The 18,401-nt window shown below is 34.8% G+C and overlaps 1 protein-coding gene across 1 annotated transcript in view; it reads left to right on the top strand.

Moving 5' to 3' along the window:
* The first annotated feature begins 840 nt into the window (after positions 1-840).
* The window catches only part of LOC121318705 (kelch-like protein 4), a 62,447-nt gene continuing 44,886 nt past the window's right edge, over positions 841-18,401 (top strand). Inside the window, exon 1 of the mRNA XM_041255663.1 lies at positions 841-1,379. Within this exon, the coding sequence (XP_041111597.1) occupies positions 955-1,379 (425 nt within the window). The 5' untranslated portion in view covers positions 841-954. The remainder of the gene's footprint in view (positions 1,380-18,401) is intronic.

An 18,401-nucleotide genomic window follows, 5' to 3' on the forward strand; every position in this document is an offset into this window, starting at 1 on the left:
ATGCACCAGTTTTATGGCTCCCTGAAAATACTGCATGTGAAGGTTACAGTATAGGGAACAAAATTGTGTGTTCAAATTGTGTGCATGTCTTCTCTAGTCTCTGATTGTAGTTAATGTATATTAGTTTTGACATAAGAAAAACAGTTTACACAAACATGATCCTTTCAGCTAAAGCATAACAGGACAATTAACTTCTGAGGGGCTTTATTTTACTGAATGCCGCTTATTATTTCTAGAAAATCTTAATTCTTTAAAGAAAATTCTTCAGTTTTTTCTCAGTGAAATAATTTGGATTTGAGGGGATTCACGGTGTTAAATTGTGTAATTAAAAAACAATCAGGTCCAACAATATAGCTATCCTTCCTTGGAGGTTGGTGAAATTGCTGTCTGTCACAGTTTCTCCCAGGAAACAAGCCTATGGGTTCATCATTTTTCCTGCTTTGTGAGTTACAGGCTTGGACACTTGGGGACTGCATTAGTGAATCTGTGTGTCTGTGTGTGTGTGTGTGTGTGTGTGTGTGTGTGTGTGTGAGAGAGAGAGAGAGAGAGAGAGAGAGAGAGAGAGTGAGTGCAGAAGACTCAGCTGCTGGGAAGAGTGTTGCTGGTTGCCGCCTTCCTTTTCTAAGCTGATTTACTTGTTTTAAGGTCTGACCTCATCATCCTGTCGGTATGGTCCCCCACCTACTCAGTTAGCAGCAGCACAGCATTCGTGCAGAGAGAAAAACGTGCATAGCTCAGACAGGATTGATTGTGTGTGTATATATATAATATATATATATATATATATATATATATATATATATATATATATATATATATATATATATATATGCAGAGAAACACAGGAAGAGACTGTATTGAGAGCTTAGGCACCTGAAGAAAAGGAGTTGTTCTTTCATTGCTGGTTAAAAAGGCTTTTTGCCTTTTTTCCCCTTTTCTGTTGCCTTCACAAACATGTCAGTGTCAGGGAAGAAAGAGTTTGATGTGAAACAGATCTTGAGGCTTCGCTGGAGGTGGTTTAGCCATTCATCGCAAGGCTCGGCAGGTAACGGAGGCTACATCCAGCAGGAAGGTTTTGAGCACAGGGGCACTCCAGTTCAAAACCGGTTAAAGAGTCATTCCCGGGATAGGAGCGGACTTCGCAAGAGCAGCAGTCCCGTGCACAGCATACTGGCACCAACCCTGGCCCCAACACCAGTCTGTGCTAGACCTGATAATCAATCACGGAACCAGCAGAACATCACAGAACAGTTGCAGGTGAATGATGGGCTGTCCAAAATCAGCTCGCAAGAGAATTCCGGGAAGGAAGAATCCAAAAATTGCAAAGAGGATGTAAATTCACCTGCTGAATACCCTTTGGAGGAGGAGGCAAGGGAGAGGTAAGGGGTGAGAAATACATGATTTACTATAAAAAGATGCCTATGGAAGTTCTGTACAGTGTCTTTATATTCCTAGCATATTCATTCATATTTTTTTACCAAACCACACTATCTAGTATTCTGCAGATAAAAAAGGTTCGATCATCTGTATATTGGTTGAATGTTGATGCTTGTGCTTCATTGTAAGGTATTGTGCAAACTATATGACACATTACTATCGAGTAATACTTTAGCATTGGCCCAAAAGCTATGGTATGCAAACTGTAGTGATCCATAATTCTGCATGAATCAATTATTGGGCATAATGTTAGCTAAGCCAATTAATATGTTTTATGGCTTTGCTTGTGCCTGCAATATATTATAAAAAATACAGCTGTGAACTTCCTCTGGAAAAAGCTTATAATACAGTAGGCGGGCTTGGAAATCACTTTGAAGCAGTCATTTTCAAGTCCAGTGAGTCTTAATAATGCTAATCCTGTAGCTACAATTGCATATCCGCATGTAGTGTTTATATACTGCATCAAGGTCTAAAAAGTCAAATGCGTAGCACACATTTTCCAAATTACATATATATTCCATGAAGGGTGCTTTAAAAAATGATACTGCATCTTCCTAAAATTTAATTATTATATAAAAATACAGGAATACCTGATTTTGCATAATGAAGTGAAAATCTACTACAGTATGCATGTTATTATTCATGTTTCCACTTATGGTTTTATTATCACATTGTTACAAAATCATTTTGTTAAACACATTGCTTTCTTAGGAATTTGATGTATTACATATTGTAACAGGTACAGTGCACCTTTACAGTAATTGTAACAAGTACAGCAGAGACGATGTTTTTTAATAATATAAAGTACGGTTTTATTATGTAATGACATGAATACAGTGCAAGCAAAAGAATGGGAATTTGCTCATCAGTCCCAGCACTAATTAAACAAACAAACAAAAAAAAATTACCCCTTTTCATTAAATGCGCCTAACTGTAGAGCAGTGATTGTGTTATTGTGCCTGCTAGTTGTTTCCCTGTCTCTCTTTTGTTATTGGAATTGGTACAATATATGTGCTGGCACTTAACTGATTTTTTGCAGCAGTTTATGTGAGGCACCATATCTTGACAGGCAGCAGTTGTCTTTTGGTGTGATGTCAGCAGACTATACAAGTTTTATTAGCAACAGTTTTTTGTATTCACTAAATATTGAATGCAAAGGAGCTGAGTAGACTCTATTATGTATACACTTATTCAGCTACTCAAACACATCATTTTTTCAGTGCTTATACTCTTGAGCCATTCTGAATTAATAGTTTAGTCCATAAGCAGCACCTTAAACACCATGAGCATGGCACCGCACATACAAAAAAATCCATAAATAACAATTCTGTTTCATAATATTGATTGTAGATACCTGTTTCCTTGGTTAATAAAACATATTGATTTAAAACGAGAATGGTGCAGAAAGCTGAGCTAAACAATTTGGTTAATGTCATTTAAATATGGAAGTTCAATATCTTCTTACAATTTGCCTCGTGGCCAACGAATCAAATCCCACCTCTGCCACTGACTGACTCACTGTGTAACCCTGAGCTATTCACTTATTGTAGATGAGATGTTACATCAATGTATTATTGTAAGTGACTCTGCATATAATGCACAGTTCACAGCCTACCTCTGTAAAGCGCTTTGTGATGGTGGTCCATTATGAAAGACGCTATATACAGATATTATTGTTATTATTATTATTATTATTATTATTATTATTATTTTATTATTATTATTAGTATTAGTATTAGTAGTAGTAGTAGTATTATTATATAATTGAATTGACTATATGGAAACTATTTACCATTTCACCTATTATTAATCATCCCATCATGTATGCACGTATTCTCATGTGACTTTTCAAAATATCTTGCTTAAGGAGCACAGCATAGCAGGAGGCACCATTTCTTTTCACTTACTTGGAATTATTGAAGTTTTCTATAACATTAGTCTTTTGGGCAGGTGTTAACTTTACTAGTGCCCTGTGCAGTCTATGAAATTGAATAGCCAATTAACAGATGTCAATAAAATGATGTTTTATTAGGAACTCTCTTTGTATTTGCTTTTTTTCTACAGCTTTAGTATTTTATTAATTAGATAGAGGCCCATGCCAGCTACCATCCTTACTGAATCGATAAGTGAAGTGGTTGGCAGGTGGTCAGCCTTCATTTTACAAGTCTCTGTCTTTCATGGGCCCCCAGCTTCTGAAAAATACTCGGTATTTGCAAATAATAACAGATGTGAAGACTCTGTCAAGTCCATCTGTGTTTAAGCATGGTCAATCAACCTCGTAACACAAGACATTGCTATCTCTATTCTATAAAAACAATTTTTTTTGTACTCTCTGAATGTATTACTCTCACAAATGTGAATTGTTCGGCTTGTCATGCTTATATACTGAGATCTGGCAGTATCCTTGTAACTAAGGATAGTAAATATTTGAATGCACACTTTTGCCTGTTTATTATATATTCATATACATGTTGTATGTGCTTAGATCTGATATTATTATTGGTGAAACTGGTGCTCAATAAAACAACATCACTTTTGTGGATTGATTAGGCGAGTGAGTTGTTTAAGAATAAGCATCACTTTTTTCAGACAGAGAAATAGAGAGAGCACTGTTTCTTTTTGTTGTAACTATCTATTTATCCACCAAAAGGATGTTTTTCTTCCAATCTGATCCCAAGATGGAACTTCAGTGTTAAATGCTTTCCTTCCTTTGTTATTTTATACTGTTGCCTTAGTTTGAGTCAACTAGGAAGTATTTGCTGCTTTTGTTCAGTGGTTGACAGATGTCGAGCTGTGGTTTACTGCAGCTATTTCGAGCTGCAAAAACTGGGTTGTTAATGAAGTAATAGGAGATCTACTATAAGGAAGGATACATTTGTGAAATGCTATTTGTGCTGCATTATATATATATATATATATATATATATATATATATATATATATATATATATATATATATATATACACACACAGTGCCTTGCAAAAGTATTCAGACCCCTGACCAATTCTCTAATATTACCAAATTACAAATGGTACATTGAAATTTCGTTCTGTTTGATATTTTATTTTTAAACACTGAAACTCAGAATCAATTATTGTAAGGTGACATTGGTTTTATGTTGGGAAATATTTTTAAGAAAAATAAAAAACTGAAATATCTTGCTTGCATAAGTATTCAACCCCCACACATTAATATTTGGTAGAGCCACCTTTCGCTGCAATAACAGCGTTAAGTCTTTTGCGGTAAGTATGTACCAGCTTTGCTCACAGTGTCATAGTGATTTTGGCCCTTTCTTCCTGGCAGATTTGCTCCAGGTTGTTCAGGTTGGTTGGACAACGCTTGTGGACCGCAATTTTCAAATAGTGCCACAGATTCTCAATGGGATTGAGATCAGGACTTTGACTGGGCCACTGTAGGACATTCACCTTTTTGTTCTTGAGCCACTCCAATGTTGCTTTGGCCTTGTGCTTGGGATCATTGCCGTGCTGAAAGGTAAATTTCCTCCCAAGCTTCAGTTTTTTAGTGGACTGAAGCAGATTCTCTTGCAGTATTTTCCTGTATTTTGCTCCATCCATTCTTCCTTCAATTGTAACAAGATGTCCAGTCCCTGCTGATGAGAAGCATCCCCACAGCATGATGCTGCCACCACCATACTTCGCTGTAGGGATGGTGTGTCTTGAGGCACGGGCAGTGTTAGGATTGCGCTACACATAGCACTTTGAGTTTTGGCCAAAAAGCTCTATCTTAGTCTCATCTGACCAAAACCTTTTCCCCATCACAGCTGGGTCACTCTCATGCTTTCTGGCAAACTCCAGGTGTGCTTTCAGATGGTACTTTTTGAGCAACGGCTTCTTTCTTGCCACCCTCCCATACAGGCCAGTGTTATGCAGAGCTCTTGATATGGTTGACTGGTGCACCATTACTCCACTCCCAGCCACTGAACTCTGTAGCTCCTTCAAAGTGATTGTTGGCCTCTCTGTGGCTTCTCTCACAAGTCTCCTTCTTGTTTGAACGCTGAGTTTTGAGGGACAGCCTTTTCTTGGCAGTGCCTGGGTGGTGTGATGCAGCTTCCACTTCCTGATTATTGATCCAACTGTGCTCATTGGGATATCCAAACACTTGGATATTATTTTGTACCCTTTCCCTAATCTATGCATTTGTATTACTTTATCTCTAACTACTGTAGAATGCTCTTTGGTCTTCATTTTCCTTCAGATTCACAGCCTTACCAATTATCCTTCAACAGTGGGATTTTTATCCAGAAAATGTGACAGCAACTTTAATGGTTCACAGGTGGAGGCCAATGGTAAGGTAATTGTGTCCTCGTTAGGGCAATTTCTTTCACCGGTGCAAACTGGGAGCTTCCACAGCACAGGGGTTGAATACTTATGCAAGCAAGATATTTCAGTTTTTTTATTTTTCTTAAAAATATTTCCCAACATAAAACCAATGTCACCTTACAATAATTGATTTTGAGTTTCAGTGTTTAAAAATAAAATATCAAACAGAACGAAATTTCAATGTACCATTTGTAATTCGGTAATATGAGAGAATTGGTCAGGAGTCTGAATACTTTTGCAAGGCACTGTGTGTGTGTGTGTGTGTGTGTGTGTGTGTGTGGTGTGTATATATATATATATATATATATATATATATATATATATATATATATATATATATATATAATTTTAGCTCAAAGAGGCAGCTGCATATATATATATATATATATATATATATATATATATATATAGGGATAAATATATATATACTATATATATATATATATATAGTATAATATTCGATTCTAATACATTTTTCTTTATTAAAATCTTATGTTTTTTTTTTAATCTTTTGCCAAATTTTAATGGGATAGAAGATGTGAATGGTGTAAAAATGAGCAACAACTTGTATCTGTTAGCTAGAAAATCAATTAGCCACTTTATAGTGCTATTGTTGGAAAAAATAACTAGCAGAACAGAATGATGCCATCCATTTTGTTGTTCTGTTATTCAGCAGGGGTTTATCATATCCTAAATATGGAGAGGAGTGGTGGCCATGCAAAGAAATAAATGCAATGCAATACAATGCTGCAGTGCCCCCTGTGACCCGTTGTGGTTGTCTAGTCTTGTTTGCCACCATCTGTTGCCTTCTTCTGACAGGATTCTGATTTAGATATACATAGCCTGCCAGCAAGGAGAATATCCTGTTCCATGTATCTTCACTGCTCAATCTGACCTTTCCTATTTCACCCTTTCTGCAGAAATCTTTCTAAGGTCATGCACCATTATCTGAAATGTATTGGGGATCTATAATGTATCAGGATCTTGTCTTTCATTTCCTCTGACACGAGACATTTGGACTGTTCTTGGGCTGTTTTAGTTAAGTTACATACTCAATAAATATCTTTCACAGTTTTAAAGGCTTCTGTGAACCCTTAATCAATGATCATTGCTGCTTCTAGGGACCAGCCACATAATGACAGCGATTGACCAACAAAATCAATCAACTGAACAGTTGATTTTGGACTTCAGATAGCTCCACAAAAAATCTGCAAAAAAGTACCTCATTAAGCCAGTAAAGCTTCTGTTGCATTGATGTATCTATACTCCAAAGCCATTAGCTGCATATCTATTGCATTCATTATTTTACTGAAGTTCCTATTGTTTGTAGATGTGTCTAGTCATATACATATGAATTTTTTTCCTTTAATAAATCATACACTTGGAGTCATGTTTTATTTTAATAAAAGCAGACAATTTATCAAGCTATAGACTTTTTCTCTAAAGTGGTACAACATTTCAAATTCAATGATGTGCCAAAATGAATGTGATCATTTTTTCTGGTTTATATTAGAAAAAGTGATTCCAACCCAAGATTTACCAAGTATGTAGGGAAAAAGGGGAAGGGCAGTCTTTGATTATATAGTATATTAAGTTAAAGGTCACGCTTTATTTTAAGGGCCTTTATTTTTGTTTACTAAGTGTTAACAAACAGCTAATAAACATGTTTGTAAAGTATTTATTTTCTGTTTAATCTTAGTTAATAATGATTAATAGGCTAGCTAAAACATCATAGCCCTATGGATGATCAATACCCAGTCAATCATATGCTTCAAATCGGTTTATGTTGTCACTGTGGTAGTGTTTAGCAAATTAAAACATGTTTTTTTATTAACCCTAACCCTAACCATTAGCTTAAAATTAACATTGTTTTTTTTAACAGTAAATCATCAAAAAAAAGGCCCTTAAAATAAAATGTCAGTAAGTTAAATTATAATATAGAACAGCATATTATGTATATCTTTTTCAAATAAAATGATTCACATTGGAAACATTTTGCATTAACACTTTAAATAGCATTATCATCGTGGAATCATTTCTGGAACACATGGATTTTATTTTCATTAACATTAAACCTATCCTCTAGCATTTTAAAATAAAACACTTCCCTGTACTTGTTATTTTGTTTGCAGTCTTTAATTTTCACATTAACAATTACATGACACTATATATTTATATATGTAGCTAAATAAAATCCCAAGTACAAATTTTGTATATTTGAATTTGTTTTTTATAATGTACCATGCTTATATCCTGGTGAGTGTTACGATTGTCTACATTAAAACCAGTAGATGCTTTGACAAAATACACTTATGCAATTATGCAGGATAATGGGGGGTTATATTTGCTGCAACAGAAAACATTTACATGATTGATTAAAGTGATTATTGGGGCTGGTCATATTGTATAATACTTATTAAAGATGATTTGCAGTCAAATTCCGATTTTCAGTTGTTACTTTGTAAAGTGTTTTGAGAAAGTCATGGAAGTTTTTATAGACTGTATCGGTGCTGTAGAAGATACTAGTGTATTAATACATTGGGGAACCAGACAGCTATAAAGGCATGGGGTTTTGGATGATTCATAAATAATGAGACAAAACCTCAGATTTACAGGAAAGCTGAAATCTGAGTTTTAAAATAATAATGAAGACATGGTTTATTTATGAAGGTTTACAGTAAACAGTAGTCTCATACGAGTAACATAAGACAAAATGATGCCATTTGTACAGTATCATCTTCAAAAAGATTTTTATTGTCGTTAAGATATTAAGGTTTAACATACAGTGTAAAGCAATATTTTTCAAAAAATTTGTAGAGTGCTTTACTAAATTACTAAATACTTTCTTATATAGATACATTAAATAAAGTTGAGTAAAAAAAAGCTGTGCATTAATGTTTTAATAAAAAGGCCCTATTATATGACATAGTTAAAAATATGAAAAAAATGTTAGCAGTTTCAACTCTGCACAGCTGCAATAATTTACATATAAGCCAACTCAATATCAAATTCAATTCCCCACTGCTCTTGGTTGATTAAATTCCTATAATGTAGTCCTAATTCATTGTCCCTGGACTGAATGAACTATCTGGTGTTAAACCTAGACCTGGCATTATAACACAATCTCTATGATAATGGAAGCACCTTCTCTGAGGTACATTATATATTCACCAATGTGTCAATTTTTGTTTGAATCATTTTAGTTTTCCTATTGCCATACATACATTTCTCTGAAGCACTTTCTTCATCAGTAGTGTATTTCTTTCAGATTTATTCTGAGCTTTCAGAGCCCAACTTTGCATGTGGTCTTGTGTTGCAATCTCACTGTGAGGGAGCGTAAAGTGAAAAGTCAGGCTACAGTACTGTATGCATAGTGGTTGTGCACAAAATTAAATATCAATGTCACCAGTTTCTTCATTGTACTGGTGTTATGTTATGTTCTTCCAAGTTAGGCCCAAGGGCTGCATCCCATCTGGCGATTTCAGTTTCTCAGCAACTTTTCCACTTGGACCGTGTATGCTGACTTCTTGTAATAGAATTTTGCTTCATTAATTAAATGCTTTGCAAAACATGAAATGCTACATTTCAGCGCCAAGTAAAAACAAAAAACAAAATGTAAGGGTACTGCCATTGAACAACTGCAAATACACAATCCAGAAATATTTCAGGTTTAACATGTACTTCTTAATTAAGCTCACATTTAATTTAAAATCATCCCTTTCATTTCTGTAAACATTTGTATTGTGTGCCTTTCATTCATATGCCCAGGGATAATTTGTAAATGGAAAGGTACTGGACCTTATAGTTAAGGAAGAGGGATAGCATTTTTGTTATAGACCTAATGTAGTAACCTTAATTTACAGTAGCTCCCATATGCTTCAAGTTCTTATCTGTTTGGGAATCAGGGTTTCATGCTTTATTGTTGATGTTGGTCTGCATGTCGACCTTTGCATGGGCATGTTTTAACATACTGTAATCTTCTAGTTCGAACAATACCAGTGACGGTATGACTAATCTGATGAACAGGAGTGACAACTCTGCTGTTAAGAACTGTAGTTTTTTGGTGCTTTACAGTTTGGGGTGCAAGAAAATGAATCATCTTCTTATTCATAGACGTTGCACCCTACAATATATCATTACGGTACACTTTTGTCATTCAATTCATGGAACAGGAAAGTGTTTTCTTTCATTGTACATGTTAGGTATACAATATATACTGTAGTTCTTTTTTTGCAACGAAACAAAAATGTTGTTTTCTTGTGTATTTTTTTCATACAGTTCATCATTTGAAAACTGTTTAGCTCTCGTCTGTCAGACAAAAAGGTACCAGAAAAATGTACCAGATCCAGCACACATGAACTCCTGGGTATGCTAATGAATAGTTCTGAATTTTACATAGTATAAAAATGTTATTGTTTGTCGTGCATTGCTAAACAATTGTTAGAAGTTAGTATCAAAGGAATGAATGCTACATCTTCTGTTGGTAGGCAGATGCATTTCTGACTTTCACACCAATTTTCTCACAGCTGGGTGTCACCATTATTTTACACATTATAAATAACCATTTATAATTTGTCATGCGCCGGCTCCTAAAAGCCATCTGGTTGTGGCAAACACATCTACGTACATTCATTCTACCATTTGATGCTTTTCCTGATATGTTGTTTTCATTTTTAGGAAGAAAATATTAGTACAATATAATAGTGTTGACTAATTATATTATTTGTAAGATATTTTCTTCACTGAGTTTTAATGTTTCCTTAGCCATGAAAGCACAGTTATTTTAACTGGTCAAATTAATGGCTTCTGTGTTTAAACACACAATCATCTTTTTTTTTTTTTTCCTATTAAGACAGGAAATAAGACCAAATTGCTCTAGGTCAGTATAGCAGGCATTTATTTACATTATACTGTTGTGTTTAATATTAAAGTCTCTTTTTTTAAGAACTGGTTTAATGTCATGTTGCTATAGTAACCAAGTTTGAAAGCTCTTTTAATAGTCTATACACTTCTCTTGCATACTGTGTTTGAAAATTAAAACAGATTTGAAATTATACTTTCTTTCTGGCTATTCCCATGGTTCCTGGCTGAGTGATGAAAACTGCACAGACAACTCTTTTAGCAGTAAGGATTTTACAATTGACATTACCTTATTGACAAACAACACATACACATACTTGCTCCATTCCCGCACAGACCCTTTAGTTGTCAAAATAAGTAACAATTCTGCCACCTGTGCTGGTGTTGCAGTGTCCATAGTCACACATTGTTTTAATAAAAGACAGTACCGCAATATTTCATATTCACTGCCGCGCTGTAATATCTTTCATTCTATAAAAATAAATCATGGGGGAAATGCTCCTGCAAAAATGTTAAAGATTGAACTGCAAGAAGCGTCTGTTTCTCCTCAAATGTTAATACAGTGGCTTTTGAGATTTGTTTTAAAATGCAGCTTCATGACTTTAATATGACTTTCATATTTTAATCCCATTAGAGCCAATATTCTGTGTTTTAAAGCACCCACACACATAGCTGATCTCAGCAGAAACATGCTTGATGTACTGCTTTAGGAGTAGACTACTTACATTTCATCAAGGAACATTTATGCCTCAAAGTGTACGGTGCTTCATCTCCTTACAACCTTTCCCAAGTACAATCTCCTTACAAACTATGTTTACCTCTCCTCCCCTTGATCATCAGCCCACAGATGTAGCTGCTAAAGGTTCTTGGTTACACCTGTAAGCAGCACTGTTAACAGCTATCATTTCTTAAGGGAAGACTGTTGTAGGGGTTTCTAATAGGGAAGAGGTTAGCTAATTGACAGTAGTTAAAATTGGAAGTGATCTACGTTTCTTAGTGTTTTTATAATTCTCCAGTTTTCCACTTTTTAATTGTAGCAGTTTTTTTTTAAATGTATTTATTTATTTTTTTTAATGGTAAGAAATAACAATCTGCAAATACGATTGACTTCCTTTGGCAGCAAATATTTTTACCACAGTAGCAGTGCAGGTTTGCACTGGATACAAAGCTGTGTTTTTTTTTTTTTTTTTTTTTAATCAGGTCATTGAGAAAAGATTACTTGGAAATATTATATTGAATCAAACATTACTCAAAAAAAAAAAATAATTTGCTTTGTTTTAATGTTTTGTGTTAACTGCCAATTTGTAATTATATTGCATTATTTTACTTCGAGGCAATACCTTGTATATGACATTTTTTAAATTATTGAAAAGTATTTGGACATTTTATTATATTGTATGTATGTGAATACAGGTGAATCACAGCTACTGGATGTACAGTATAAAATATATACAAATAATTGTATAGGTGTAGGGTGCTGCACTATACAAGCTGATATCCCCCATACGAGAAGTCAGAGCAGCTGCACGACTGGCTTCACTGGAAAGCAGCTTGTATCTTACAGCAACCAATACAATCTTTTTAATAATATATTGTTAAAAACAATATAGTGCATGCATGTTTACTGCTGAACAGTGTATCCTGTGTTCTGGAAACTGTCCCCATGGAAAACCTAAGACATATTTATGGTGAGCAACATATCTGTCCAATACTGCCCACTATGTCTCAGATTACTTGGTTCCTCACAGTCTTTCTTGTGGACAGGCTGGTCCAGGTATTGTTGAATTATTTGCATAGGGTTTCCATACAGTGTTTTTTTTCTTGTTCCTTGTTTGAGTTGTCTCTGTCCTCATCTGACCATGATATTTATTTTTTTGTAATTTTTTTAAAGTTTTTTTACCGGTTTGTGTTCGAGGCCACCTCTCTCAAACCTTGTTAATTGGAATGTAACATCACGGCAAACCACAGTATCCAAAACAAATACATTTTAGATGGCTGTGTCACACTGATATCAGGGTCTACTGTATATTATAGAATGAAGGCAGGTTGGAGTCATCCTACCTGGCGGTTAGACAGTGTGACTAGTTGACATCTGGTGAATAGGCTGCCAAGGAGCTGCACTCTTCAAAGCACTGTCCTCTTTGTTGTACCATTCCCCATGAGGAAATAAATGATGCATTGCAGGGAGAGACGTGTTTGCCATGGTATTCAGGTACAACTACATCTTACCAGCTACAATTAGAGAATAAAATAGTCCAAGTCGAATGAATGCATTTGGAACAAAATGAACCTGTGGTTAAAAATACCCCAAAATCCACTGAAAGTACATGAGGAAAAAAAAAAGAAATTCCATCAATATTAGCTTATCAGGCAAAACACAGACCAGTCATTTTCACAATGAGACTTAGAAAGAGTAGAGTTTTTTTTTAAATATCCATCTTCCCACAAGTAACTGACCTCATTCCCAATGGGGGATTTTTAGTTTGCAGATTTAGCTGCTTTACATTCTTACATGTTTGTTGCAGAAGCCAATAAACTCCTCCGAGGATCCCGGAATATTGAAGTATATTAAATGTGGCATGTCAGGAAAACGAGATAAAGTGTGTTCAAAAGAAAACCCATAGAAATTGTTATGATTATCATTGTTCATGTATTTAAATGCATTTAATGTGCTTGCATTGAGGTTTACTGCATGGAAAGAGGTTACTGCAGCACAGCTTTTAAGCCTACACTACATTTCGTTAACTATATTAATATGTGTACATTATGTTTTGCCTCGAATCCTATTCCTGCACATTACTGATCACCTTAATAAAGTATTAATGGAACAATAGTGCATTGCAGTTGATTTTTCACTGTGCTGATGCTTTATATATAGAGTTGATCAAAAAACAGAAACTCTGTCATAATGGTGCATTGGCCGATGTTAGAAGCCACCGTTGATTAATATTATACTGCCTAGGAAATCTTCAGGGAAGTGGGACATTGGCGCCAACAGTTTTTACTTATTTCTGTCCTACTCACCATACTGGAACAGTTACATGCAGCTTTTAAAGACAACAAAATACTTGTCAAAGATGCCATTTGCCCAACAAATGAATCAGGCATTTACACAAGCGTGTTCTACAGAACCTGTAAGTATTCTTTGGTTATTGTGTTAATATACAAGACCATCAGTTTGACTTTTTTTAAGCTGTGTATTTCTAAGCTTAGTTAAGAATTGAGTTAATAAGACCTTTCAACTATCATTTGAAAAAGCATGTCTTATCTCAAAACCATCAAGCTCTGTCTATTGACAGCTAGCTTTCAGATACAACATAGGAAATGTAAGATAAGCTTATGAAAAAAAGCATGTTTCAGTACTGGTATCTCCAGAGCATAACATTATCCTATAAAGTGTGTAGATATTTCACAACAAATCGAACTGTGCAATGTTACAGATATTGAATCATGCCATAGTTTGATCTTTAATACACTTTAAAAATAAATTATTACCTTTTTATTGTTCATTACAGTTAGAGCTTGGCAACAGAAATCACATCTTTAGGGAACAACCTGCCGGATATCCATCAGTAATTCTGACAGTCTGGTCTTGTTTGTTTGCTGCAGATGTATGTTGTGTATTAAATAATGTGCGTATTCCCAGATTCCAGCCCATAAAAACGGCTACGTCATGATGCACATTTGCAGGCTGCTCATAATAAATACCTGTCTGAAGCTATGCTATATTTTCGTTTAGCATACCACAAGTCCTGGCATCCCATTGTTCTTGAATTGTGCAGTAGCAGTGAAACAACACTGTCTCGTTGCAAGCACAACCGGCGTTCAATCCCTTTGCGCAGTGCAGCAGGCATGTAGCACTCCTCCTCAACAAACCTTAGCTATAAAGTTTATCTATGCAACTTTTTTAAAGATGCTTTAACACTGTCATTATTAGGCAGACTTAAGAGAGACTGCAGGTTACCCTGGGCATCTATGAAGGCCACATTTCTAGTAAATCACAGTTCTTAGGATACAATTTATATAATCTGATTTTTTTTTTCCCCCCTTCTACAATAGATAAAATGAAAACATTTGTGAGCTTTTCTAGTCAGTGAAATCATGTGTGGAATAATGCTTCACAAAATAAGTGGTGCAGACCTTCAGTTTCAATGATACAGAGATAATGTTTATGTGGTTGTGTCAACATGTAGTATTAAATGCAAGAAAATATAGGATGAACACTGTTTATTGTTTTTTTTTGTTTTGTTTTTTTCATAATAAATTATGTTCTGTGTCCCCCTGGGCTTAATTTCTTCAATGCAGATACCACATATCCATCATCTTTAATTAGAAATAAATTAAATTAGAAAAAAAAAAAAAAAAAAAGAAACACACATGGAGTATAATGTTTAAATCACACTGCCAGCAGTCATGCAGACATACAATTACTTGGGTATTTCAAAAGAAAGGGTTCAGGATCCTATATTGTCTTTTATGTAGTAATGTTTGGCACCAATTGTTTTACAGTAATAAGCAAATTAAATTTGTATTGACTGAATAGCTAGTTGATTACTGAGACAGTTGCAATTAACAAGACAGCTAATCAATGGATGATTGATTGCTCTTTGGGCAGATGTGTGATATTGTATGTTAAAGTGCTCCTGTAAAACAGGCACAATAGAATAAGGGGCAATATCACTTCAGTGCATAAATCATTGTCACGCAGTATAAAACACATCAACGGGGGTCAGTGTTCAATGGGTATAGAGGAGTATGCAGGCACATTACATTTACTTTAATACAGTATCATTATCATTTTGATGTTTCCACAGAAGTATATCATATTTAGACTTGAGGTTTAACTTTAACACTTAATTATGTAGTCTGATGTGTCTGCCGGTTATGACTACACCCTTTTATCCGGCTCTGCCACTGCTTCTGATCATTCATGAAAGATCTTTCTGAAAACTGCCATTTATTTTAACTGCCTTATAGTGACTTACAAAACAGTATTTTCTTCAAGTTGTTTTTATAGACTAATTTTCTTTTTGGTTCTTGGTTCTAGTTTCATGCTCATGAAATGTGAATTGACCTTAGTTCTGGCATGAGCTTCTTATGACCCCTGCAGTTCTGAGATGTCATTGTAATTATTAGGAAATATAATTTGCAGTACTTTAATTAACTTTTTGTACCCTCTCGCAGTACTTTAATTAACTTTTTGTACCCTCTAGAACACTCGGTTCTTTTTCATGTTAATTATAAGACATAAGCCATAGCATGTGACTGCAGAGGAGCTTAATAAGTAGTCCAATTAATTTGAAATAATTTCTCCCTGTGGTTTTGGCTATAATTAGTTTTCAGTCTGGACCACTATTGTGATAGTAATAATAAAAATAAAAAAACTTTAATGAGCCAACAATAAAAAAAAAACAAAAAAAAAAAAAAAAAAAAAAACCAAACAAACAAACAAAAAAAAACAGGTAATACAACATTTGGAATGAACATATTTTTTTAGCACACAGTGTAACAGCCACAGGAACAATGCTCAGCTGAGGAAATAAGAAGGGAGGTCTCCAATGTGGGAGAGTTCAAATCATGACAGGGATGTTTACATTTCCCTTACATGATTATTCCAGGTTAAATATTACATTAAGAATAGTGGAAATGTCCAGGTACTATTTTTATTTTTTACATTCACAGCAGTGAATGTCAACCTAGTGCCTTTTGTTGGAAAGGTTTTCCTGAACTTCTTCCAGCCATTGCTGGCATACTTGTCAGTAAAGAAACAAGCAACACAAAAACAATAAGTAATCAATTCCAGATAGAAAAGTAGCCAAACAATACTGGATATTAGTACAGACCTATTTCGAGAATGATTTATTTCAGGGTGTTTCTGACCAAAGTCCTTCTTCAGCTGTGTAGAAAGCAAAGTAAACTGCAGTATTGTCTTTCTAAACAGCTGAAGAAGGGCTTTTGTCCAAAACATCCTGAAATAATGTTTAAGTACACGACTTGTCGTGGATAGTCTCAAGGTGGTAGGGTGAGCACCCTTCCCTAATTGGGCAGGACAGTCCCGAAATGTAAAGCGCCACAGTCAAACCAGAGCATATGTGTTATTAGCACTGCCTTACGGCAGTTGAAACAATAAAAACAATGTATGTATATACATTGCACAACCACAGCCCCCCCCACCCCCCAATGGCAAAGGGGCAGCTGGAAGGTATATCCAATATTTGACAATATCACGGCAGTACTACAAGTTTATCATATCATCTTAGTCGCAAGTATGTTGATTTTTTTTTCCTTTTATTCAACTTTTTTCTCTCAAACCATATCAGAAAATGAACAGCTATATCTTACTTTTCTTCAGCTAACTGAAATAAAATAGCACTCAATAAATCACATTTCTCCTCAGCTTACCTGAATAAAGTAGCACTCAGTAAGATGTCTTTGTTAGTCTGAAACTTGAATGCTTACTGTATACCAAAAACAAAACTATTACATACAGTTTTCTACAGTAGGTTGTAGTGCTGCTGATAATTTACAGTGATATACAGTGATGTATTTTTTATCTTTTTCTTTTAGACATGGCATTTGGGTGACTGAAATGAATGTTTATTTCCAATGACTTTTCAAGTTTATCTGTCAAATGTCAATGCTGCCTCATTTTTCTTCTGTTGGGAGAAGCAGAGTGGGAAGTGGTTAACCATAAAAAGCAATCATTGGTTTGGGGTGTACAATGACAGCTGCATTCCTTACCTAACACTATAGCCCCAACCGTAGGGTATTACAGTATATTAAAGGCAGCAAAATAAATATTTGCATTCTGCAGCATTCCTTTGATCATTTTACCACTGAATCCAAGTATGAATACATAAGTCTGAAAGAAATCATTTATTCTTTCAGAGTCAATACATTGACTTTTAAAGGGCAGACACACTAATCACCAGGGCTTTATGTTGCCTCAGGATACTGATACTGCAGAGTGGTTTGTGTTTCTCTCCAACGTCAGCCCCTAATCACAACCACTTTCTTTCTATTTAGAAGAGGAGCGTTTATCTTGCAGTGTTACAGTCATGGCCGTGGTCTCTGTTCCATAAAGGAAGCATTATGATTCCACAGAGTACTTCACCAGATAAACAGCACAGTCAGCTTGAGTTAAAAATCTATCCAGTTTATATTTAGTAAGCATTGTCCTACTCCCCCACACGTACTGATTAATCTAGTATGTGTGTGTGTGCTCATCATGCAAATGTACTGTATCTGTAGGTTTCAAATATATTTAATAATGCCTGGAGTTTAACCATTGGATTTCATAGATATTATGAGTTTGTTTGGTGTTTCTTTTGAAAGTACACATAGTTATGTGTAATACAGGACTGTAGCAGTGCCTGTTACTTAAACAAGGTACTGTTGTAGCTATCCGACTAGAGCTGTTTTATATTCCAATGTGAGTATTGTGAAGGTCATTTTAAGCAATTTTATAAGTATTGAATGTTGATAAGTCCAGTTTTACTGGTGCTTTTTGATAATAAATAATTAATATAATAATATAATAATAATATATATATATATAATAATAATATATATATATATATATATATATATATAAGATATTATATATATATATAACCTATATAATGAACTTGATATTTTGCTGTATATATTGTTTGCCTTCTGTGTTAAATGTAGGAACCTGTTCATGTTACATGTTGGAACCTAGTAGCAACTACAGTTATAATTTCTCAGAGCATATAGACACACAGAATGGCAATGACAAA

The sequence above is a fragment of the Polyodon spathula genome, chromosome 7, assembly GCF_017654505.1.
Source record: "Polyodon spathula isolate WHYD16114869_AA chromosome 7, ASM1765450v1, whole genome shotgun sequence".
In the NCBI taxonomy this organism is placed as follows: domain Eukaryota; kingdom Metazoa; phylum Chordata; class Actinopteri; order Acipenseriformes; family Polyodontidae; genus Polyodon; species Polyodon spathula.